This window comes from Stigmatopora nigra, chromosome 12 (assembly GCF_051989575.1).
Source record: "Stigmatopora nigra isolate UIUO_SnigA chromosome 12, RoL_Snig_1.1, whole genome shotgun sequence".
NCBI classification, from domain to species: domain Eukaryota; kingdom Metazoa; phylum Chordata; class Actinopteri; order Syngnathiformes; family Syngnathidae; genus Stigmatopora; species Stigmatopora nigra.
The window spans coordinates 1816755-1844423 of record NC_135519.1 but is presented as its reverse complement, the minus strand read 5'-3'; the positions used below and the strand labels follow the sequence as shown (position 1 = coordinate 1844423).

Sequence of the window (27669 nt, the reverse complement as noted above, 5' to 3'; positions counted from 1 at the left end):
ATACATTTCAGTGTATGTTAAGATTCTCTCACTGCGTTTGTCCAAACCGTGCTACGTAGAGAGTTGTAATTTTGTATGGTGGCCAGAAACGGCTGATTTCTTCACCTACTCCAAGTGTCAATCTTTTATTTCTTAAACACCCATTTTTCAAAAGAGTTTTTTTTTTTTAATAGCGCAGCAAATCTTTTGGTTCTAAACAAGAATGACAGACCGCTGAAGCCTGGCCCCCCTGCTTGTGTGAAATAAAAGCCTGACCTTCCCCCGTTTATTATATAGTTAAACATAATCGACTACCTATTAATTACTTATTTAAGAACTCAAATTCCGTTACTTGGATGTCAGGCCTGAAAAGGGAAGAACAAAATCAATTCCGTCTAATTTAATTTCATATTGATAATAGTCATGGAAATCAGTGCTCTCACCAGAAGGCTGTGTAATAAGTGGATAAAAGCAATGAAAACCAAAGCACACAGTCCTGTTGCTTTTTGACAGGAGTCATATAATTTATTTGCACCATACCATCACCATAGGTCAAAACGTGGAATCAATTGCACAGTCTGTCTTGGAATATGGGTACACCATGTCTAATGTACCGGTCCCAGATTCAGACCCCGCAATGCAAGGTTCAAAACAGATAAAGTTAGCAAAGGCAGTATCGGTGGAAAAAAATGGCTTGTCGTTTATTGTTTTCTTAACACGATTGATCGTTTTAATTTTTTTTTACAGGCAGAACAAAAGTATTGTTTTGGAAGAAAAGGAATGGTGATTCAAATAGTATAGAGGTGAGATCTTAAGGTCAAGCCTGTGCTCGATCCTAAAATGTCAATCATTACTTTGTTTCGTTTCGGGTCGGGTCCGGCCTAAAATGTCAATCATTACTTTGGGTTAAATTTCTCAACCTCACACAATAGCTCAGGCTCTTTCCCAACCAGAGAGATGACATTCCCCGTCCCAGTAGTCAGCTTCTACAGCCGGGGGATTGGACCACCAAGGATCCCTCCTTTGGCTGCTGCCCAGGTTTGGCCCCTCTCATAGGTGGTAAGGGGAAACCTACGTCTTCTCTTCTGGGCCGAGTGTTGGGCTGGGCACCAGGCGCTCGCCATGGTGCCCCTTCTTCAAAGTGGGGCCCCGGTGACACGCGTCTGGGCAAGGGAATCCCTCTCTCTCATTTTCTGAACCACTCTCTGAGCCTATCCCAGCTTTCTCCAGGCCAGAGGCGGGGGACACCCTGACCCGGTGCAGTGCACAAGGAGACGGACAACCATGTACACTCACACCCATACCCATATCCAGGGGCAATTTACAGTGTCCAATCAGCCTATCATGCATGTTTTTGGGATGCGGGTGGAAACCCACGCAGGGACATGCAAACTCCACACAGATGGACATGACCTGGATTTGAATTTTAACCCATGACCCCAGAGCTGTGAGGCCGACACGCTAACCATTCACATCATCGGGCCACCCTGCATGTATAGTCGAATAGTAAAATAATTTTAGGAAGATATCTGGGCATATCATCCTCATTGAACATATAAAAGAGTTCAAACTCTGCTACTGCCTTTAAGTCACGGCTTAAGACTATTTTGACATGATTGTTCTACTTATTTTTTTAAAATTCATGTTAATTTGTATTGCTTATTCTTTAGGATTGTCTTAAAATGCGTCTTGAAATAAAATACCTTATTGTTGTTATTATTATTACATTAATATAAGCAGCAACTGTGAGAAGAAAACATGTATCGTATTGCAATATAATGGACATAAAAGTAGTCCCCAAAACCAATAAAAAATTCAAGCCATTGCATTTTCATACCAACAGTGACAAAAATAAAGAGTAAAAAAAAAATCATTCATCTATCACAGACATTATCGATACCACTTATTCGAGTCACGAGTGTGGTGGAGCAAATATTAATATAAATTTGGAAAAATCCCGTTGTCCATGAACGTCGCGCGAGAAACGTCCGTTCTTCGTCACTACGTACGAATCCGTCAACATGTTCGTCCAATCAGCAGACGATTCTTGAGCTCCAGAAAGAAGCAGATGATATGGCAGCTTCGAAAGCGACCAGGTGGAACTTGTTTTGTTAATACGTACGACTAAAACATTGATTATGTACATACTTTGACGCCGAGTGAGCGACGAGGCATCCGCTCAAAATGATTTATTTAATCCTAATTTCTGCATTCTGTGGAGCGGTAGTAACGTTGATGTTACAGTTCTTGTTGATCTACCGGAGGACCCCGGAGCCAATAGGGAGGACTGAACAGTACGCCAAAATAGTGCCTGATCACGCTTTGAAGGATTACTTTAATGCCCAGCATGTCGATCCAAGCCAGCTGCAGCAGCAGGACAGCACAATCTTGACTGGTTCGAAGCAGCAAGAAGCGACGACTGTGACCGGCGGCAACCCCAAACAACAACAACAGTCGCCGCCTGCGAACAGCAGCGACTCAGCTGATGCGAACAAGCCCGAAAGCTGTCATTTCCTCAATGCTATCTTTTTGTTCCTGTTCAGGGAGCTCCGGGACACGCCTGTCGTCAGGCACTGGCTCACTAAAAAGATCAAGGTAGAGTTTGAGGAGCTGCTACAAACGAAGACCGCAGGTCGGCTGCTAGAGGGACTCAGCCTGCGAGATATTTCTTTGGGCAATTCTCTTCCGGTTTTTAAGACTGCTAAACTTATGAAGCCGGTACATTTGAACGAGGACGGCATGCCGGAGGAGCTCAATTTTGAGGTGGACATTGAATACAATGGCGGCTTCCATCTAGCCATTGACGTGGAATTGGTGTTTTGGAAGTCTGCATACCTGTTCGTCAAGATGAGGCGCGTGGTGGGAAAACTGAGGTTACAGTTTACCCGCGTGCCCTTCACCCATTGGTCCTTCTCCTTCCTCGATGACCCACTGGTGGACTTTGAGGTTAAGTCGCAGTTTGAAGGCAGACCACTTCCTCAGCTTACCTCCATCATCGTCAACCAACTCAAACGAGTCATTAAAAAGAAACACACACTACCTAACTACAAAATTAGGTAGGTTATTAGTACAGTAATACCTTGACATACGAGTGCCCCGACCTATGAGGAATTTGAGATACGAGTACAATTCCGAGCAAATATTTACGTCGAGATACGAGACAATTTTTGAGATATGAGCATTTGAGACATGAGCATTTGAGACAGCCGTGAGAGGCCGCTTATGTTTTCAGCGCTCTGTCTTTCTCGCCGCATCTCTCCAAAGAGCTCTATGAGCGCTGAGCGGAGTGTTGCATTCTTTCCGTGTTTTTGTTGTTGGGTTAGGGTTAGTGCAAGATTAAAGGAAACACAAAGGGTTCGTGCAAAGAAAAGGTGTATGATGACAATCGGTATTAGGCACAAAATAATGGAAAAACGTGGTGTATATGTGTCTGAGTTGGGCTCACCAATCAGTATGGAAAAGCTGGAACTTCACCTTTAAAGCCGCAGTATAATACAGTAACCCCTCCGCCTTGGTTATTGCATAAAAAGGTTTAAATTTAGTGTAATGTAAGAACAAAACTTTTAAGTGTGTCTATAGGAATCTAAGTTCATTTAAGTTCAATTTAAAGTTTGTTACCTTACGAGCGCATCCATCAAGTCTCTCATCCATCGGCGAACTCCCCGTTGTTGTGAATAATGCCTCATTTTATTACCAAACATCCTAACCTCTATTGATTTGTTACTCTGTTATTAGATGGTGAATTACAACCAATAATTTTTTTTCCATTATAATATCCTGTTATTTGGGGAACGTTGATTTAGGATACGAGTAAATCGACATACAATCTCAATATTCTCAATATAATCTCACGTATTAAGCTGGTAACTCAAGTTGTGACTGTACAGTCATACCTCTACTTAAGAATGCCTCGAGGTACAATTTTGTATATGCAAATGAGTGCCGTTAGATACAAAAAACATCCAAGTTACAAAATCCCCCAAAAAGTAAATGCGTTCCTTATCTGTTATTTTATTTAGAAAATATTGTTGCGGATGCATTGATTCTCACTTTAGAACCTCGGGGCTCCTAATTGGCTGTCTCACAAAAGCCCTAAATTTTTCTTGGACCCATTGTCTGCTTGAACTTGTGCTAGGAAGAAGCTGTGGCCGAGTGATTAGCAGTGAACTACTGTGTTTTCACACCTTTAGGGCACGCTTAAAAGTCTCAAATTTTCTCTAAAATGGTCGATCTGCCCAATCGGTCTGTGCACTAAACTCTACTCTGACAGTGGAGCCAAGCATGTTAAACGCCAAACTCGTTATATTAGAGTGTACCTTTGACCTTAATAAAGCATGATCAAACTTAGTTTTGCTCGTGCCGTCTTTAAAAAAACACGCTAGTGCCAAGCCTAACATACGCTAGCAACTAGCATAACATATAGCATAACATGCTTGCGGCTGGTATAACATAGGTACGCTAGCGGATAGCATAACATACGATAGCCTAGTGTCATGCTAGTGCCTTATCGGACGAGGCGTCCAATGTATTGACAAAAAAACCCAAAATATATCCGTAAATGAGACTGCCCTATCACACGGTGCGTTTTATAGGTGTGAAAATACGGTATATATCTATTTGTGTATATGTGTCTGTGTATATCCTTCCAAATGTCTTCCTTTCCTCCCTCCCTACCATTTGATGTTGACCATCATGGCAGGAAGGACATGTGAAGTGTGAAGAGCTGGAGGCAGGCAGCTCCCATTTATAAAAAGAAAAACAACAACAAGAAAAAACAACAACAATCACACACCTGATTTTGAGACTTTCTATTTCCATGAAAGTATACCAATATTAAAGAGCTGTTTTGCAAAAGTGCCGAACACTTTTGTGTTTTGTTTGTCTACCAATAATTAAAACTAATGGTATTTTCATGTTGTCTTTTCGAATTCAGATACAAACCTTTCTTCCCATTTCAAGTGCAGCCACGGCTTGGATTGAACTCTGATCTAGAATTTTCAGTCCAGGACAGCAGACTTGTGGAAGGTCGGCTCAAAGTTACTCTAATTGACAGCAGCAGGTCAGTCACTTGTAGTGAACACTTATTTCATGAGGATCTTGTGTGGTAATTGCATTTGTTCCAATATTGGTTAATTGTCAATCGACAATATGCCATCAATTCAATCATCAAATGTGTATGCACAGTACAATATACTTTGTTTCCTAAGTAGCAGTGAAAACAAGATTTTCTACAGTGATTTAAATCCACTTGTTTTGGATAAGCATATGTAATGGCTCCTGAGTGGGGGCCAGGTGACCCATTTTTAGATGCATTTTTATTGCAGACCTATAAATGAATCTATATTGTCTTGGAATCGGATAGGAAATCAATATTGCGATATAAATTTAAAAAATCATTTATAAAACAAAGCAATCGAGCATCTTACGTTACAAGACGGTCATTGCTCCCTGAAATACAAAATTGAAAGGAAAATCGTCTACTTATGACCATCTAATTCTTGCCTTTGTCAAAATTAATCGTAAAATAAAACTTTTGGGTTGAAAGCACTACACAGTAATAATTTGACATACGAGTTCCCCAACATATGAGAAATTTGAATTTCAAGGAAAATTTCAAGCATATTTGCCTTGAGATATGAGACAATTTTGAGATACGAGCATGCGAGACAGCCGGGTGGTCGAGTACCCGAGGGGCTGCTTATGATAACAGCGCACTGTCTTTCTTGCCGCATCTTCCTTGCATAAAGATACCTACAAACACTGGGCATACCCGTGGGCATTTTTTTAAAACGTTTTTTTATTTTTATCTTAATTAGTGCAGAATTAAGGTAAAAACAATGGGTCCAAAGCAAGTCAGTGCAATGAAGAGTAATGAGAAGAAAAGGCATATGATGGCAATAAATATGAAGCACTAAATAAACTAAAAACATTAGAGTGGTTTACACGTGACTCAGCTGGCTCGCCAATATGAGAGAAGTTGATAGGTCTGAAAAACAATTTCAGAAGGCAGGTTAAGAAAGAGAGATACCAATTTAAAGGAAATGAAGTTTGTTACCAGACTGTAGAATGGGGAGAGCTTGGCGTAGCGTAATCACTGTCTGTTGTCCTTGCAGCTCTCTCCAAATGACCAGTGAGTGCGTCTTATATACAGGCAAAACTGACAGTTGTCGGCAGGACTTTGGACAGATACGTTTTAGTCTTTTGCAGAGCAAAGATTGATTGATCAGTGTCAGACAGTTGAGTGTTTGTGCGGACATGTCAACCCAATCACAAGACTAAGATTGATTAATTAGTCAGACAGTTGAGGCTAGCTAACATGTCAGCCATTCACAGTTTGTATGAGATAGATGCTTTTACACTCACAAAAACTGATATAATCTTACAATTCCCTCCTGTTGTGAGTATAAACACATCGGGACCTCGTTCGTTAGCGATGCTACTTTTGAACGAAATCCTTCACAAATTACTTCGAACTGGAGTTTAGACCGACCAGCAGGGGGCGAAAAACCCTCGTGCAGTTGAGGAGGAATTCCTCCCTCGACCTCCCGGTTGAAGGCCTCCAGGTACAAACGCTGAAATGTGATTGGCTAAATGCTTAAATATGAAAACACATCTGGAAACAGCATAAACAGGAGATAAGCAATGAAAGGGCGCTGACAGGCAATCTGGAAGTATTCATGGACAAAATATAATTAACATCAGTCTGTGATTCAGATATTTTTAGGCCAGCAGAGATGGCCTTGCAGGCCCTGACGGTCCACCACTGCAATATGATGACACCCTCACGAATCTCAAAGAATGGCGCAATGGATTCTTCTTTTTTTTTTTTACAAAAATAAATCTGTCAATTAATTTCTGTCCTATGCAACTCTTGGTTTCTGATGCAGGACAGCGATCTGAAAAAAATGAAACCTTGTAGAATTGCTTAGTAAACCTGGACTAAAATTGAATTTTTTTTTAAAAATTACCTTAAATTAAAAGTTAAATACTAAGTAGTGATGTTACACTATTGTTGACTTCATTTTTAATGTATTTGTTTGAGTATAATGCGCACCCATGTGTAACACGCAGCCATAATTTGTGACTAAGAATTGGTATAACATTTGTTTCCAGTTTTTCTTCACTCACTCCAAGGAACATTTGGCGCAATGACAAAACATTTATTCATGACATATGTTACGGATGCCTGGTAAAATAAACTACTACCATTATGAACACAATTCATGGAGGAGGGCAGTTTTTCACCGGGGGTTCGTGTATAACTTGCCTCAGTTTTTTGGTACAACATTTTGGGCGTTATAGTCCAATAAATACATTAAGTCCTCCACAGAGATGTGACTCGTCACCAGGTTTTGCTGGTATGTTATTAATTATGGAGACAATTACTGTATTTACTCGCATAAAAGCCACATTTGTCGGACAAAAAAGATGACTGAATCGAGGGTACGGCTTATATACGCTTAAAAACACGATATGCATGAAACTGCAAGGTGACAAAGACGAAACGCCATAACGCGAGCCAATGTGGCCGATATGGTCATTTATTTCAAAATAGAGAATATATTAACCGATAAAACACTGAACAAAATTTATTTTGACTTCTATGAATGAAATTCTTGAAAAAAACATGAAAAAACTCATTTGTGTCTCTCAGGGCGTCGCCATCTTACCTCGGGTACCTCCATCTTACCTAGTTAAACGAGCTCTGACTGGCCAGACGCGACAAGCCTTGATAGATGTGTTCGTAGCGTTTACCGTATCACCTCATCCCAATAGATGTTAATTAAGGCTGATCAAAGTTCTTGCGGTCGATCATTAAAAAATCAGCTGTGATACTTGCCTAATGTGTATCCCGTGCTATTGTTGAACCCAGTGACTTGGTGAACACTATGCTGCTACGGACACACTTCCCGGTTGTGCTTGCGTTACTTCCTCTTTGAAAGGAAATTATTGTACATTTGTGATTATGAAATCAAACAAAATTCCGCTTTTTTTTGTTTTCTGGTTCAAAAGTGACAACTATGCAGTAATATGAACCACCAAACAAAATTAAAATATTTTCACTTTTAAAGCAATTTGGCCACCACAACATGTTAAACTTCTGGTAAGAAAATAGTAATTTCTGTCATTAAAAAGCACCAGGGTCTCATCAAGCCAAACTCCTTTCTTTTTTTCCCAAATTGAATAATTAGATATATTGCGGTTACAAAGATAGTCATATTAACTGCCTTATGATATTGACCCTAATAATGTGCTTTTGATTCGCATAGTATCTCAGAAAAAAACCCATGCGAGGATTTTTCTTAAGATTTTCCCTTCATGGTAACACATTTGTACTCCCTATTATAACCATGAATATGGAGGTTGAAATTGTGAATCAGGGGGCGGCTCTCATATGCAAGAAATTGTAAGATTTAGCAATTTTAAGGGTGTGGCTAATGTGTGTGGGCAGCCTATGAGAGTAAATATGGTACTTTCATTTACTTCGTTTTATAGTTAGCTTTCTTTGGGTGTCTTTGTAAAATTTTCTAAAACTATGTTCCTAATTTCCAGGAAAAAAAAACAAACTATCACCGTATTTTCTGCATTATCCGGCGCAATGCATTCCGCATTATACAGAGCTACGGTAGAGGCTGGGGCTATGTTATGCATCCAGTAGATGGTGCTGCGGTAAAGGGAATGTCAACAAAACATTCAGATAGGTCAATCAAACTTTATTAATAGATTCTAAATCAGCTTTCAGACAAATCCATTCACTCCCAAAATTAATAAACAACTGTTTTATTATTTTTTCTGAGGTAAAGTACTGTTGTTTATCTTTCAACAACAGCAAGGTAACATCTAAGTGCAACATTTATATCACATAGTGGAGGGGACCTTTTCCTCCATTCAGTAAACACGTAAAATACATTCCAATGATGTTACGGTACATTAAATGTTAGTGCTACCACAATATAGTAACACTTGTTATAGTGCAAAGCAATAACAATCACATTCATAACTCAATTTTGTTCCCGCGGGTGAACTGTGTGCTCTCACGTACACAGTGAGGCACTATGGCGTTCAGCTGTTGACGTCCATATTCACAACATGACCAACATAGTTTAACTGTAAACACAAAAGAAACAATTAAAGCTCATTTTATCAGTTCATTCCTCATCTATGAATCCCTCGAATTCTTCGTCTTCAGTGTCCAACTGAATTCAACATATTGGGCCTAAGGGGGGGACTTCTTGCACGGCATCTCGCTCGTAACATAACATGAACACATTTAAATGAACTTGGAATACGATGCAGACACTAAAAAATAAGTTCAATCTAACCTTACACTAAACTTTATTCTAATTTAGTTTTAAATTTTGACAACTTTCTTTTCCCGGGTTGGCTCCATTTGCCCCGCATCCATCCTGACTTTTAGATGCAACCTCTCGAGGATTGTTTGCTTTTGTCTTCCCTTCAAAATACTCCCAAAATGTTGCACACAAATGTCCTCAGAATAGGATAACGCACCACCACTATCCAACGAGAAGTAGTATATACTCTCGTAACTCTCCTATTAGCGATAGCTACGCCACTGCGATGGAATAGCGGGGAAAAAACACTGAAAAAATGCAATGCTCCGTCCGCCCAGTGCTCATAGGGACATTGCACGAGGGAGTTGCGACCAGAGAGACATTATACACGGAAGTTGCGGGGAGAGAGACAGTGCCCATGATGTTCTTATGAGCAGCCTCTCGTTTCCGCTGTCTGCTCGTATATAAAAATATTTCTTGTATCTCAAGATAAATATTTGCTCAAAATGTTATCGTATCTCAAATTGCTCATATGTCGGGGCACTGGTATGTCGAGGTACCACTGTGGAAAAAACTTTTTTTCCTTTTCTGATCCATTTTTCCTCTGTCTGCAGACTTTTTATCCTGGGCTCATATGACAGAGAAACCTATGTTCACTGCACTCTGGAGCTAAGCAGTCACCAGTGGAAAGAGAAGACGCGTAGCTCGATCAAACGAGTGAGTATCATCTGACAAATTTTCTCTTGTTATATTTTTATCTTCTAGATCTTAACTAAAAAAAAACAATTACTGTATTTTCTCCCCTATAAAATTGTAAAACCGTTTGATAGGGCACCGCCTCATTTGTGGGTATATTTTCAGTTTTTCTGTCAATACATTTGACGCCTCGTCCGATAAGGCACAAGCATGACACTAGGCTAGCGTATGTTATGCTAGCCGCTAGCATACCTTTTTATATTAACCGCTAGTATATGTTATGCTATCTGCAAGCATATGTTATGCTAGATGCTAGCATATGTTAGGTTTGACACTAGTGTGTTTTTTAAAGACAGTACGAGCAAAACTAAGTTTGATAATGCTTTATTGAGATTAAAGGTACACTCTGATATAAAGAGTTTGGCATTTAACGTGCTAGGTTTCACTGTCGGCCAGAGTTGTTTATTCCGGGAACTTAAGTCCAGTTTTGTCGAAAGCCCAAACAGTGCTGGCCAAAGCTCGAACAGTGCTAGCCGACACTTGAGCCCAATCATCCACAATCCATAGTAACCTGCAACATGCATCACTCCCAAGCCTTTGATTCTCCCCGCTGTTATATCGGCATCGATAATTCATTCCAAATCGTCACGTAACTCATGCGACACTGCCTGCCCAAACTACAATGTTGGCCATCCGTTAGCAAACCTGTTAAATTGTGTTCGATCCATGGCTTCAGTCCTTTTTCCAAGCGTTCACACCCGCATTGTGTTGTCATTCACGCCAGGCATTTCCTCCGTATAGCTATGATATGCTGTTTCTTTAAGTATTAATAGTGTTTTTGAGGATTAAAGGCGCTGAAAGCACAAGTCAAATGCCCTGCCACTTCCCTGGGATGTTTTGAATGAATTTACCATTATGGTTGGAATGCGCAGGGAGGCTATTTTTACGTCCGCTGGGTTGATCGCAATAAGTAGCGTGCCGGCAAGAAATAAATTCAGTCACTCAAACTGTTAGGGCCATACGAAAATTTAGTTTAGTGCACAGACAAAATGCACCGACCGATTGGGCGCATCGACCGTTTTAGAGAAAAAAATTGACTTAAGTGCTCTCTACAGGTGTAAAAAAATTGGTAATGCTAATGTTATGTTTTTCATACCACATAGAAATTTCCTGATAGAAATAACAGTTTGGGCAAACATCTTATCCAAAACAAGCATCAGCGAGTTTGCAAAAATAATTTTGACAAGTTCCAAAATGAATGGAGACATGAACATTCATTATGGTCTAACACAATCACTTCCTCCTTGAATGCTATATATTGGTTAACCGTGGTGTTATTGACATGTTAATACAAGCCAATTTTCATCTTCCTTCCATGAATGAAATTATCCCATTGTTGACATTTTGAGTAGCAAAGGACATTTTGATGACTGAAGAAAACCTTTTATAAATGCCTGCAATTTTACAGATAGCACAGTTATCGGTCCTTGACTAATGACCATTTTAGTGTGAAATGCCAGTCGCAACTACTGGCTTCGGCTGTAGCAAATCCTCTTGTGGGCTTCCTTTCCTTATGTAGAAAAGAGATATTTAAAACATTGTTTAAAAGATGATTCATAGTGCTCTAGAGAAGCTATTACATTTACAGTGATTTCTGAGGTTAACTCTTGACCAGCAGGTGGCAGTGAAATACAGTATAACTTCTCACCAGCTTTTCTTGCTATTGTTTCTCAATGCCTTCCTCTTTGTTGTCCTCTCTTCATTTCAACAATTACAGTTCATTTGTTGTGTGGTAGCAAACCTCAATCTTGTTTGGTAATAGCATGTGATATAAAAAAGTGGGTCTTTGTTTTATTTTGTCTTTTATTTTAAGTACGTTAGATGTATCTTTGTGTCCGTCTAATGTATGAAAATAAACATGTTCAATGTATGTTCCCATTATAGTCCAAAAAATACGCTCAAAATGTGCCCTACCGTCACTTCCTAATATTAACGATGTATTTTGGTGGTGATAAGATTTCGTGGTTGTTACTACAGTGGTATGATGTCAGTTGTATGTTGATGTTCTGACGTACATTTGTTCCTCCCTAAGCTCTATTTTGACGAACAACATTTCAGAGGAGGCCTTGTAATTGTTCTCTGAGGACATTTTAAGCCATTTTACGTATATATATATATATATATATATATATATATATATATATATATATATATATATATATATATATATATATATATATATATATATATATATATATATATATATATATATATATATATATATATATATATATATATATATATATATATATATATATATATATATATATATATATATATATATATATATATATATATATATATATATATATATATATATATATATATATATATATATATATATATATATATATATATATATATATATATATATATATATATATATATATATATATATATATATATATATATATATATATATATATATATATATATATATATATACATATATACATATACAACTGTACAACTTCTTTGTTCACTTTAATCTCAATGTATTACAATTTGAATATTGTAACACAACAATGTTTAATTTCAGATTTTATATTTTAATTCTAACCTCGTAACAGTTAAATATTAATCTCATAATAATACAATTTTCTCTCGCAATATTAGGATATATGGACACATGACCATTGCTCACGTCAGACCAGTGTGTCACGGCATAGTGGTTGGGAAACACTGCTACTATTCCAATTTTACATGACAATCCAGATATTCTTTTTTTTATTAGTATGTGAACTTTCTCATCTTGACACTTAGCCTTATCAGTGCAGCTATATTCAACTGTGTCAATTCAAAGACTGTGTAGTTTTTTTTTTTTAAACCAATGAATGGGAGAACTTGATTCAAGGTGGCATTTGAGTCTGATTTATCAGCCGTCTGCAGTCGGTGTGTCCCCAGCAGTACAACATATTCAGGATCAAAGGGTTTGCCATCTGGAAAAGGTCAAATCGCCATCTTATCTACCATTTACTCATGATTGCCTCGCAAGAGCGTTCCTACTGTAGCTTTTGCTCATGATAGATGTTTTTGTTGTGCTTTTCAGAGTTTTTTTTGGAAAAAAAATATCTACCCTTTCAGAAATAGTGTTGGAGGCTCATTCCCTGCACCACAGTTTGTTTTGGACGTTGTAGACTTTGGATTTTCATTACATCAGGCCTTCACCCAATATCAATATTAATACTACTACTTTTATAAAATTTCATGATTTATTTATATATTTTAAATAATTTTTTGAAAAGTTATGAAAAATCTGTACCCGTAACATAAATAATATAGTTTCAGGGTTTTTGCTGACCACCAATCTTCTTTTTTTTTTTAACTTTAATTCACTAGTGGCATTGTATCGTACTAGGATAGATCCACACCTGCACTTATCAGCAACTGAATAACATCTCTGCATTGAGAAAACAGGAACACTCTGTACCAAGATGACTGAATGATTTGTGATTGATTTGTTGAAAACGATGACATGACGGATGGCAACATATGTAGTACCATGCCAGTAAACAACAGGTGCAATGTCAAATTTAATCTATTCTTGGGTCAGCTAATAGACGAATAGGCATAGTTTGGACAGGCCTGTTTTGATGTAAGGAAACTTTAAATAATATATTGATACTATTAATACACTCAATGCGCATTTAAGTTTGAATCTCACCTTTCTTTTGTTGGGTTTTAGCCCAAGAGTTTAGTCAAGGGTTCTGCTTAATTTGAAATACAGTGGTACCTCTACTTACCTATGCTTCTATATATATATCAGACATAGGCATTGTCGTCATCATTGACTTGACAAAAAGCCTAATAGTCATCATACCCAGCTGAGTATGACGAAATTGGATAGTGCTTCTCCACAAGTTCGCCATCCCAGGCAAGACCCATTAAATGACATATTCAGACTTGTTAGCACTCCGCCACGATGGAAACATCGCATCACCTCTTGAGCGCCATTAATCCGGCGACTGCAAGTTTCCTCACCGATGCCAACAAGAATAAACCCTCCCTCAGTCAGCCGTTAGAAGGCAGATCCACGCCAAAAATTGTGGGTAATGGATCGGGCGTTTGTCAAAAAGATACTAGGAAGCGGGGCTCAGAGTGGTTGTTGTCGTAGCTTAGCCGCAAGGGCCGCCCGGCATCCGCGCTTTTGCTTCCTTTCTCTTCGCCGTCTACGGCGTACTTTGGGTGGGCTGGATATCCACGGAGATCCCGGAAGTCTCCGAATGTTCTCGGGGATATCGAAGGTCAGTTTGTATTAAGTCGTGAAATTGGGTATCTTGCCTTTCTTTCCGAAAGTGATTAGATCCTGGCGACTGTAGAATAACGAACGAACTGGAGAGCAATGAGCCGCTGCACCCGTGCGCGCCGCCATCTTGAACTCTCTAAGACATGTTCAGGTTCTTTTTTGAGTTTTTTTTTGTGCGTTGAACATAATTTTGAGCTGTTAAATTGTGTGTTTATGTGCATGTGTGGGTAGCCTGCCACTCGCAATTGCACCCCATTTTAAAGTATCTTTGCATTTCCTATTCATTTTAATGGGTTAATAAATAATAAGATATTATCTTGGTAACTCAAAATGTTGAAGAACCGTATTGGACGAAAAAAACATGTCTGGAGCTGCCAAAAAATGTAAAGCTTTATATATGCCTTATAATGAATGCAACACATGCATGTCTATATCAGGGGTGTCAAACATACGGCGCGCGGGCCGGATCCGGCCCGTCTGGTGGTTTGGTACGGCCCGGGGAAGAAAGCTGCATTGTATAAAAAATATGATTTTTATTTAAAATGTGTAGTTCTTGTATTATCCGTTAGGGGGCGCAGTGTCTTAGTATGTGCAGACATTAATTGACATTTATTTATGTTCTTATGTTATTCTCTTGTTCATAATATATTGTTCATAATGTAAAAGGAAAAGTCTTTTAATAAACATTTGATAATTTACACATTCTTTGCACTAATTATTAGTATTCGTGACTAATACAAAGGAAAAAAGTGGGTTTATTGTTAGTTCTATTTAATTTTGCAATGAGTTTACTGGTCCGGCCCGCTTGATCTCAAATTAAGCTGTATTCGGCCCGCTTGATCTCAAATTAAGCTGTATTCGGCCCGCAGCCCAAAGGGAGTTTGACACCCCTGCTCTATATTAACGTAGTACCAATATCACTATGAATAGTTGACTACAAATACATCATGAGCATTCCTGATAAAATGTTTATTTTCCCTGCAGTGCATTCTGTAGAGAACAACACCACATAGCTTAGGAACGGATTATTGGTTTTAGTTCATTTCTACCAGAAACGTTGATTTGAGATACAAGTAAATCGACATAAGAGTTCAGTCCCGGAATGCATTAAGCTTGTATCTCAAGGTACCACTGTAATATTAAGGGTGACTAAACCACCAGTATTTTCTTTTGAAACAAATCCCATCATTTCTGGGGTTGTGCTATAAGAAGCAGGTGTACACACAGCACTGGTAAGTCTTATCAATATTCTAATAAGAAATCCTGACACTCGCAGAAGTTTATTTGTATTCGACAAAATATCCCATGTTGACGCCGTCGCCAAAAGGACCGACTTTTGCACATTGCACAACATGCAAATTCAACTTCAGCGTTGTCGAATTACTGGCTGTAAAACGCGCAGAGAAGGACCCAAACACAAAGATAAACTTATTTTCATTGTGCTTTACCTTTTCAATAATTTGTAAATCCACAATATTTCAATTAATGTAACAATATAATAACAGTTTGATTTAAATTGTCCTATGTTATTATTTTTTTTACATTTTATATCAATTTTGCGTGAATCACATTCACTTTGGAAAAACTCCGGAAACGGGACAAGGGCACTCCTGAAATGTGGTCGACAGAAGTTGGCAGCTCTGCATTATGAAATTTTGCATCATGTTTTTCCTCCGACAGAAACCATATCAAAGCAAAAATATATATTTCTCCCATTTTAAATATATTTTGAAAAAGCTGCAGGAGCCCATAAGGCAATGCCAAGGAGCCATAGAGGGTAGTATTCAAGACCGTGGAAAAAATATGTAAATTCAACGTAAAATATGTTTCTTATGAAAAATTCAAGTTACGAAACCACTTCCTGAACCAATTAATTTCGGAAGTTGTGATACCGTTGTATTGTTCCTCCTTAATTTTTATTGATCATTAGTTTAAGTTGTGTATATTGTGTGTGTCTTACAAAAGCTACCAAATCATCACAGATGCACAATTTCTTGATTCTTTTGTGGAATGTATTTATTGTTTTAGCCCTATTTTATTTTTATTTTTATCACACATACACTAATAAATACCCAATTGAGAAGGGACATTCTTCTATCTTATCACATTGTCAATACTAAATAATTTACCTTTTGTGCATATTTCCTCAAATAACTATTTGATGAAGTTATATATATCACAAGAATTATACCAGCAGATATGAAATGTTGTTGACTTTGGGTCTTGGTCTTCTTCGGCTTATGAGCAGCTACTTTTTTTTTCTCCTTTTGGGTTCAGCTGCTTTAATCACTAAGTGGCTTATTGATTTTTACGCATTACACTGTACACATTCCCTTCATTTGTTTCGTTTAGCACCCCAAAGCGTCGTGCAGACTTTAGGCGGTTTCAGACTATAGGAACCTTTTCAATTTCCTATAACCTTTTCAGGGCTGATGTCATTTGGTGTGTTCAGTTGGCTAGGAACTGGGGACTTTAGCCCTTAGATGCTGTAACATTTTTTCTGGTTTCATGCACTACATTTACTCAGTGATCTTTACTCAGGTATTTTTTTGCGAAAATCTACTTCTTAGAGGAGTTTTCCTATACCATACGATACTTTAACTTGCGTAGCTGTGTTAAGACAAACATTACACTGCTATGCTACTTCAGGCTAAACCAGACATGGGCAAACTACGGCCCGTGGGCCACATCCGCCCTGCTAAGCCTTTTAATCCGGCCTGCCGACATTGTCCAAATAATGTTTTTTTTTTTTGTTTTTCTTTCCAAGATGGCGCTGTCACGCGGAAGCCAGTGGCAGTAGCTCTGTCCACTCTTATTTGTTTTTCGGGTTTTACAGCCCCTCTATCTTTTTTTAAATTACATTTTAATATTTCTTAATACATTCCTTTTTACTTTACTTTGTACGATATGCTTTTTACTTTAATGATGAGTGATGAGTATGTTAATGCTTTAGTCCTTTTTTCCCCTCTATGTTTCATAGGTACTGTTAACGGATGCAGTTTTTTATATGTATCGTATCTTTTGCTCAATATACAGAATCTCCTTGTGCAAAAATGCACTGAATAGTTAAATGATCCACAGTGACAACATCTGCAGCAAGATCTGTCAAATTTTTAAAGTCAATGTGGCCCCCAGGCCGAAAAGTTTGCCCACCCCTGGGCTACTCCACCCCTGTTGATTCCATATTATATTTATTTTGTTTTTACGAGACATGACCACAGTATTTTCCAGGTTCACCACTGAAATGTAGAAACAATAATTAAATGACTCCATCATTCCAATGAGCTGTAATATGACATTTATACACGTTTCCAGTCGCATCTGGATTCTATGAGCAGGCTGGCGATAGCAATCATTAGGTGTCCTTAATGCACCGTAAAAATGTTACTATTTGAAATAAAGGACCACTGTCAAAATAAAAGTGCAGATTTTAAACCTTCAGTTTTTATTTGACATTGATAGACGGTGGAAAACCAGAGAAAAATTGTTTTAACTCTGAAAGCCCAAGCCACCGAAAACTTGACAGTGAATTAAAATATTTGTAAATGCAGAGCCTTTAATCGTTCCTTAACAAAAAATCTTTAAAATGTATATATCAAATATGATTTGGCCATTAAAGGTTAATTTGATGCTTGAGGATGTTTATGTGTGCATAAGTGTGCGTTTGACGAGTTTGGTGTATTTTTTTTATCTATTTTGCTAATGTATTAGGTTATAGTGTAATAAGTTCAAAAACAGTTGTATGAAAAAGTTTGGCCACCCCTGATTATTTTCAAGATTTTCCTTAATAAGTAATTGATTGTTTGGATCAGCAATTTAACTTAAATATATCATATTGAGCACACACATAGGGATATTTGAAAAATACAGTTGATAGGATTTACAGAAAGTATGCAATAATGACTTAAACAAAGGTAGGCAGGTGGATAAATTGGGTACCCTTGTTGTTCTATTGATTTGATTACCTTTAGCACAGGTGAAGCCAATTTTGAGAAAGGGTATTTAAGGTGGCCAGTTGCAAGTTTTTCTCCTCTTTAAATCTTCTCTGAAGAGTGTCAACATGGAGCCTCAAAACAACTGTTAAATGACCTGAAAACAAAGATTGTTCAACATCACGGTTTAGGGGAAAAAAAAAAAAAAAGATAGCTCAGAGATTACAGCTGTCAGTTTCTACTCTGAGAAACAACAAAGAAATGGCAAAGTTCCCCGGGTACTTCGGTTGCCTCCCACATTCCAAAAACATGCATGATAGGCTGATTGGACACTCTAAATTGCCCCTAGGTTTGGGTGTTAGTGTACATAGTTGTCCGTCTTCGTGTGCCCTGCGATCTTTTAAAAAAGTGTGTGTTCTCCTTGTTGAAGTTCTTTTTATACAACGGAATATCAGTACTAAGCATGAGCAATCGCAGCAAAGTTATATCACAATAGTTCAAGAAAATCAGCGATGATGCCTGGCCGACGTTTGGTCGCCCGAAAGTATGGTCGCCGGACGTTTGGTCGCTGGACGTTTGGTCGCCCGGACGTTTGGTCCCCGGTCTTTTGGTCGCCAGTCTAAAACTGACAGAGTAAGTACTGTTGATTTTTTTTTTGAAAACAGTTCTCAACAAGAGTTTAATATCTAAATATCTACTGTTGATTCATGAGAGAGAGAATGCAATATCTAAGTACTGTTTAATATCTAATTACTGTTGAAACCAGCTTTCAAAATTATATTCATGAGTTAATTATCTAATTATCTCCTGTTGATTCACGCGAGAGAGAGAGTTTAATATCTAAATATCTACTGTTGCAAGTTCCCCCAGAGAGAATGAAGGTTCATTGGATGCCTATGACAGTCAATGGAAGTAGGTGTGTTAAATGAGTGCTCTCATTGATATTTTGATTTTAGATATTTAGATATTAAACTCTCATGAGTATAATTTTGAGAGCTGATTTCAACAGTACTTAGATATTAAACAGTACTTAGATATTAAACAGTACTTAGATATTAAACAGTACTTAAATATTATACAGTACTTAGATATTAAACAGTACTTAGATATTAAACAGTACTTAGATATCAAACAGTACTTAGATATCAAACAGTACTTAGATATTAAACTCTCTCTGTCCTGAATCAACAGTAGATATTTAGATATTACATTCATGAATCAACAGTAGATATTTAGATATTAAACTCATGAATCAACAGTAGATATTTAGATATTAAACTCTCACAAATCAACAGTAGATATTTAGATATTAATCTCATGAATCAACAGTGGGTATTTAGATATTAAACCCTTTGTGAATATAATTTTGAGAGCTGGGTTCAACAGTACTTAGATATTAAACAGTACTTGGATATTAACTTCTCTCGTGAATCAACAGTAGATATTTAAATATTAAACTCTCTCATGAATCAACAGTAGATATTTAGATACTCTTGTGAATATAAATTTGAGGGCTGGTTTCAACAGTACTTAGATAATAAACAGTACTTAGATATTGCCCTCTCTCTCTTATGAATCAACAGTAGCTATTTAGATATTAAACTTTAGTTGAGAGCTGTTTTCAACAATACTTATTCTCTCACCATTTGACTAGCGACCAAAAGACCGGGGACAAACGGGGACCAAACGTCCGGGCGAACAAACGTCCAGGCGACCAACCGTCCAGGCGACCAACCGTCCAGGCGACCAACCGTCCAGGCGACAAACCGTCCGGCCGACCAACCGTCCGGCCGACCAAACGTTCGGCCAGGCATCATCGCTGATTCCTGGCCGAACTATTGTGATAACTTTGCTGCTATTGCTCATGCTTAGTACTGATATTCCGTTGTATAATAAGAACTTCAACAAGGAGAAAATACACTCTTTTTTTAAAATACATATTCATAGGATTGCTCCATACGCCATTTATCTGTCTCATAAATTGTGCAACTAACTGGGCATTGTCAAGACAACAATCTGGAAAACAATGTGGGCGAATACGTGGACCTTGAACGTCAATGGAAGTACTTGCCGTTTTTTGTCTTGCTTTCTGTCATATCTTGGTCAAGTATAGCTCACAGCTGTTACCCAAAACCAACCCCTTGACTGAGAACACTTGCTGCTAGTTCAACCTTTGTGTTCAACCCCTCCCCCATATACAAACAGTATGCACATATAAACACTCTTTGGCCGTCGGGCATTTGTTTGATTTTCCACTCAGGTTTCTTTGTATCTTTATTGAGGTTTTGACTGTTGATGAAAGATGCTTGTAGAGCGCCTGGGTGTCGCACACGCAGACAAAAAGGGATGTTCTACTCCAAAATGGAAAAGGTCAAGTTATTTAGGATTTGGATATATTGTTACAACTGTAATTTGCACCATGGCCTTGGCATGTATGTTTAATAGCCAAGACACAAGGAGGGCAACGTCACGCACATTCAATTAATTTCATATGGCAGTACAGTAATACCTTGCATTACGATTAATTTCACGTACGAGAAAAATTCCAGCCAAGGTTTTGCCCGGAGATGCGAGACAAATTTGAGGTACAAGCATACAAGATGGTTCCCAATGTGGCCGCTAGGTGGTCGTTTCTATGCTGGGAGGTGATATTCATGATGAGATGGAGTGTCTTCTTTTAATATGGCTAAAGGAGAAACAGTTAGTGGGAGATAGCGTGACCGAGACGATCGCCTGCAAAAAGAACGGCAAAATCTATGAGAAGTTGAAAGTAAAGGAAACAACCTAGAAAGGGGGGAATTCGACGCCAGCAGAAACTTTCAAAGCGAATCGATAACTTGAAAAAACTAACTGGGATAAACTCAGTTGTGAGGCATGGGGCAGTTGCAAGTTCCGAATCGAAAGCCATGGCAGAATACATTAACACCTTTGGCTCGGTTATAGCACAATGTTGCATCCATTTTTAAATGTGTGTATAGTAAGCTAAGTTAATTTAGGTTAAATTTAAAATTAATGTTATGTTACGCAATGTCACAAAAGTGTAGCGTACAGAATGTGTTGCTGTCTCCGCACACACCACCGTGAGCCGCTACCGTAATAATGTCACATTTTATTGCCCCTCATAACCACTTGATGTGTATTTGATACTTTATGAGCGTAGGTGGTGAATTTGAACAATTAAAAACATTTTTCAATTGTAACATCCTGTTTTAGATGTTTTTTTCAGAGGCTGGGAATGGATGAATTTGTATAGTTATTTTATATTGGCAAAATTGATTTGACATATGAGTAAATTGACATATGAGCTCAGCTCCCGGAATGCTTTAAGATCGTATCTCAAGGTATTACTGTACCGTGATGAGGCGAAAATCACTTCTCTCTTGTGGTGAAACGGGACAAATCGTGTGTATGGGGTACACGGGAGTCTGCAATGTGAATAAAGAGAATAAAAACACGTTATGTTACTGTCACCATCTCCTAATAATAATAATTGGACATAGGCTTTGTCATCATCATTGACTTGACAAAAGCCTAATTGTCATCATACCCAGCTGCGTATGACGGAATTGGTAGTGCTTCTCCATAAGGTGCGTTTCCCGGCAAAGGACCCAAATAAGTGATAATTTCAGACTCGTAATTTGGCATTCCGCTGTGACGGATACATCGCATCACCTCCTGAGCGGATCACTTACTTCTCCCTGTTTCTCACTTACCTTCAGTCAGCCAGTAGGAGGTAGATCACCGCCCACCGTCTTTTCATATTACCTCATCCGAAGTTATTACATAGAAGGGATTGTGTGTCGTGTTACCGCTAGTTTAGAGGCCTAATGGATGTGGGGAAAAACTGTCCTTAAGCCTATTTGTCCGTACACGTGCTGGAAATGTCTTCCAGTGAGGGCAGAGAGCAGCCGACAATCTTCTGGGCAGTGTTGATCACTCTCTGCATGTCCTTTTTTGTGTGCTGCTGTGCTTCCAGCGTACCACACTGTGATGCAGTATGCCAGGATGCTCTCAACAGTGGCTCTATAGAAGGTTACCAGATGTTTAGTATCTGAGTTGTTCCTTCGGAGTACCCTGAGGAAATTGAGTCGTTTCTGGGCCTTCTTAACTATTGCTGTGGTGTTTGTAGACCAGGAGATCTTATCCTTGACGTAGACCCCCAGGAATTTAAAGGACTGGACACAGTTTACACACACTCCATTTATGAGGAGGGGGCCTAGATCTGTGCTGTGCTTGCGAAAGTCCAGGATTATTTCTTTAGTTTTCGTGGTGTTCAGTGTGAGATTGTTCACCCAGCACCACGAAGACAGTTTGTTGACCTCATCTCTGAAGGCTGACTCATCCCCTCCTGAGATGAGTCCAACCACAGTGGTGTCATCAGCAAATTTGATGGAGTTTGACTGGTGGTTTGGTGTACAGAAGAGAATTCCGTACCCAGGCCGGACGTTTGGGCGCCCGGACGTTTGGTCGCCCGGACGTTTGGTCACCCGGACGTTTGGTCGCCCGGACGTTTGGTCGCCCGGACGTTTGGTCGCCCGGACGTTTGGTCCCCGTTGGTTCCCGGTCTTTTGGTTGCTAGTCAAATGTTGACATAGAGTAAGTACTGTTGAAAACAGCTCTCAACTAGAGTTTAATATCTAAATAGATACTCTTGATTCATGAGAGAGAGGGCCATATCTAATTACTGTTTAATATCTAAGTACTGTTGAAACCAGCTCTCAAAATTATATTCACAAGAGTTTAATATCTAAATATCTACTGTTGATTCATGAGAGAGTTATATATAATATTTTACTGCTTCAATAAAAACATCTGTAAATTTGCTTTTTCTTCTTTTTAATAAGTACATTTTATTTATTGCCTTTTGTTTTAAGGTCAATGTTCCGGGCTAAAAGTATACTAAGAGTTTTATTTGTTTGATAAAAATGACCATCTAAAGTAGTAGTAGTAGTAGTAGTAGATATTTAGATATTAAACTCTTTCGAATATAATTTTAAGAGCTGGTTTCAACAGTACCCAGATATTATCCTCTCTCTCTCATCAATCAAGAGTAGATATTTAGATATTAAACTCTTCTTGAGAGCTGTTTTCAACAGTACTCTGTCACCATTTGACTGGCGACCAAAAGACCGGGACTAACGGGCATCAAACGTCCGGGCGACCAAACGTACGGGCGACCAAATGTCCGGGCGACCAAACGTACGGGCGACCAAACGTCCGGGCGACCAAACGTCCGAGTACCCTCAGTACCACGGCCAGTGCTCAGTGTAATGGAGGAAGAGAGGTGAGGACCACTTTCATCAGTTAGACGTGATCTTTAGGGTGATCATCGAACAATCAAGCATTTCATTCAAAATTGTTCACAGGGTCACAAGAAGCGTGTGGAAAAAGAGACGCACAATAACTACCTGTGAACTGAGAAATGTCAAGTGTGCAGCTCCCCAGAAGCCACTTGCCACTAGTTTTGCCATATTTTAGAGCTGCTCTCGAGCAGTGTGTTAACGTCCTCGTCATACCAGCTTTACGGCCTCATTTACAGTGTGAATCCCTCATAATGCTGGTTCTTTTTTTTTAATTCCTAGTGGTTACCACTCGTTTGGTGTCTTTGAAAGAGGATATTGTCGCTTCTTCTTGGTATATAATGTGGGGGATTGGAAATTCACTCGCAAATAAAACAAAAGAAGGCGTTCTTCTCTGCTTTCTTTTTATTATTCGGTGTATTGATTTTATTCTACGGTGGAATTTTTTTAGGCACTCATTTGCATCTCAAATGTTTTTATAACCTTAAATTTTCGTACTTAGAGGCACTCGCAAGTAGATATATAACTATGATTCTTCTTCAGCACTGAATGCCACCCAATTCAGTGCCGAAGAAGATGATGAGCCCTGACTTCTGCCATTTTTTATCCCGTCTTCCGCTAGCAAATTTCACACAGATTTGGAAATGTTTGCGAACTTTCTTTAAATTTAAAAAACGTGATGTACTGAAGTCGTGAAATGGTGAAGAATCATTGTACTCCCAAAGTTCCCATCCCAAATCAAGAAGAAAATTGCATTTTTTTGGATTTGCGATTAGTGGTACAGTGCAGGCAGTCAATGTGGTGGTTGGGGAAATGCATGAGCCAATCAACTAGCCCTTATTGTCCCTAGCAACAATTAACTGTTTTGCGATCACGCGAATTACGCATGCCAGCACATGCGTGCACTGCACACACTCACAGCAGTTGACCTTGAACGCATGGACAAATCTTCATAATGTGCATGCAAGCGTGGCAGGTGCGTGTCTTGCATGTTTTAATACACGCATGCATTTGCAAATTTCTTGTGTGCTATGGAGATTGGCTAAGGAAAATTATTGAAAATAATTTGGGTTCCACCACCAATAATTTATCATTTGTCAGCATAAAAATAAATATATGTATATCTCAAAAGCACTGCTGAAAATATATTTATGGAAATAAATCGCAATAATCTTATTCCAATTTTTTATTGCCAGCCCTCCCTCCAAACTAAGAGCCTCCTCTACCCTCATGCACACACCACCAAATTTTGTTTGTAATTAATAATTGGTAGAAAAGTATTGCAACACATTCCCATAAATATATTTTTAGTTGAGCTTTTGCGATATAGATATACAGTTGTACCTCCACTTACAAATTTAATTCGTTTCAATACTTTTTTCATATTCCGTAAGTAGAGGTATACTTTATATGTAAATTCTCTAAATCGTTCCACGCTCCTCACACAACTACCAACTAAACCCTTTAAAATTGGTCATCGTGTCCTTATTTTGTATGAAAGATGTGCGGAAACACAAAATGAGAGAAAATGACTAGGAAATTATTTAATAATATCTTAAAATAAATAAACCATATGAAAATGAGCCTTGCGCCCTTGAAATATCTCTCTCGGATGATATAGATGTAATGCCCATATTTGTCCGGTAGATGGCGGCACGGGTCTGTTATAGCCATGTTGCATTTGTACAGTTTTTAATCACTTAATAAAGGGAATTCAAAATAAACTAATCATCTACATCGGATAAGTATATGCATTTATTTTTCGGGGGATTTCCTAACTTGGATCTTTTTCATATCTTGAGTCACTCATTTGCATATAAAACATTTTGTAACATGAAACTTTTGTACTGAGAGGCATTTGTAAGTAGAGGTATGACTATTTATTTTTATGCAAAAAAGATAATCATTGGTTTCCCTGGACCTAAGTGACCAAATCTTCAACAAAGCTTCCACAAATAATGAACGCAAGAGAAGCCATCTCACTGAAGAGCTTGCTGAACAACTTTTGTTATTTGCTACAAAATCTTGTGCAGAACAATTGGGAGTACCGATTAATTTACATTTTTGTGCATTTTTTTTTAAAAAGCTTACATCTGTTATCGCTAGTAAATGATACAACAACAAAATATTTGCATTTACTACACACACACTTGCATGGGTTTTCTCCAGGTACTCTGGTTTCCTTACCCATCCCCAAAACATGCAGTGTAGGCTTATTGAAAATTCATAATTTTCCCTAAGTCTGAGTGTGGGCGTGAATAGCTGTCTGTCTCCTTGTTGATTTGGTTCCGGCTGTGTACATGAATTGTCACTCAATGCCACCTTCCTTTTCCAAAATTCCTTTTGTTCACCCTTTGTGATTCTTAAGTTCTGAAGAAAATTACTGGATATAAAAATGCATTTTAATAACATTGTCTATAGTACATGATGCTTTGTGTGTGTGTGTAAAAGTCTATGAATAGAATAGCATTATGTGTCAGTTCAGCAGCGTGCCCAACGGATCCCATCACCTCAGGTAATTTTCCATTTCGCGTCGATTGGCAGATGACACATTCATCATCTGTTTCCGCTTTTCTGTGTGCATGATATGCCCTATTCTAATTCTGTGTGACAATGTTTCACAGCAGCATGGTGAAAATTTAATTAAAGCCAAGAGATTTTCCCAACATGTTTTTTTTTCTACTAATCACTTTTTCCCTTGATCAATTCTCCTCAAGGGGGTGGGGGAGGTGGCTGTAAATTGAGATGCCGCTTTGTGCATGACAGGCAGAGGCACAACCATATTACAGGTTTCATCGAGAAAGCCTTCTGCTGATCCTATAGCATGTGTTGTCATTAGAGAGGAAATTACATGTTACTGGCTTGTGACTGTTAAGCTCTTTTGATACCTGCACTGAAGGATTATTAGTGTTTGTTTACATATGTGTATATATATGTATATATATTTTTTTTTTCTAATAATTAATCACTAACTGTATTTTTTGCGGCATTAGTCATCACCTTATGATGATGACATTGACCAAGCAATAGAACGTTCTTAAAGAGACTCAGAGGTCTCATTTGGACGTTGAACAAATATCATGAAAAAAATATTCCAACTTCATTTTATTACGGTTTTGAACGACATATCTGCAGTTAATGGATGTTGAATAAAGTCTTCAAGATACTGTATGTTGTGGGAAGACCAGTGTGGTCTTCTCGTAATATACAGTGGTACCTCGAGGTAAGAGCTTAATGCGTTCTGGGACTGAGATCGTATGTCGGTTTTCTCGTAACTCAAACGAACGTTTCCCATAGAAATGAACTAAACACAAATTAATTCGTTCCAACCCTCTGAAAGAAATCCCAAAACAGAATATTGTATTGGTAAAACATTTGTACTTGTTCTAATTCGCCATCTATTAACAAAGTAACAAATAACTAGTGGTTTAACAGTAATAAAATGTGTTTAATAGAACTAACATTTGATGGATTTCGCAGAGGGGAGAGAGGGGGACAGAGAGACAATGGGATACTGCACGACCCCTTGCCAACGAAAAGTAGTCTCGCATTGGTGATCATTACGGGCTAACGGGGGGAGAAAAAAACGCTGAAAAAAATTCAACGCTCCGCCCAGTGCTCGTGGAGACATTACAGGAAGGAGTTGCGCGGAGAGAGACAGTGCCCATGATGTTTTTATGAGCAGCCTCTCGCGTCGGCTTTCTGCTCGTATATCAAAATTTGTTTCGTATCTCAAGATAAACATTTGCTCAAAATTTTATCCGAATGTCAGGGCACTCGTATGTCGAGGTACCACTGCACTCTATATTGCAGAGTATGAAGCTATGTTTGCTCAATCGCTCCCGGGCCATAAAACCCGCCAACATTCTTTATTGGAAGTGAAAATACCGATTATTATTATTATTTTTTTGAACTGGGGCCCAAATTTAGAAATCGAGCACGGTAACATCCTAGACCCGTACGCTTGCAATTGTTTTTTTCAAAACCGCATTCAAATCGGATGTATGGTGTTGTCTCCCTTTTTTCCGATGTTAACTGACAAACACTAACACACATTCTCAGTAATATGTATAGATATGTATACTGAACTGAACCATGCTGGCCTTTGTCACCAACGCATTTAGAATTGCAGATTTATAAAAGATCCGTCGAGCTTTGCCCTT

General features: G+C 38.4%; 1 protein-coding gene across 1 annotated transcript in view; it reads left to right on the top strand.

The window, feature by feature from the left end:
- Positions 1 to 1964: 1964 nt before the first annotated feature.
- The window catches only part of pdzd8 (PDZ domain containing 8), a 39284-nt gene continuing 13579 nt past the window's right edge, over positions 1965 to 27669 (top strand). The window contains exons 1-3 of the mRNA XM_077729456.1: positions 1965 to 3035; positions 4913 to 5038; positions 9887 to 9989. Of these exons, the coding sequence (XP_077585582.1) occupies positions 2164 to 3035; positions 4913 to 5038; positions 9887 to 9989 (1101 nt within the window). The 5' untranslated portion in view covers positions 1965 to 2163. The remainder of the gene's footprint in view (positions 3036 to 4912; positions 5039 to 9886; positions 9990 to 27669) is intronic.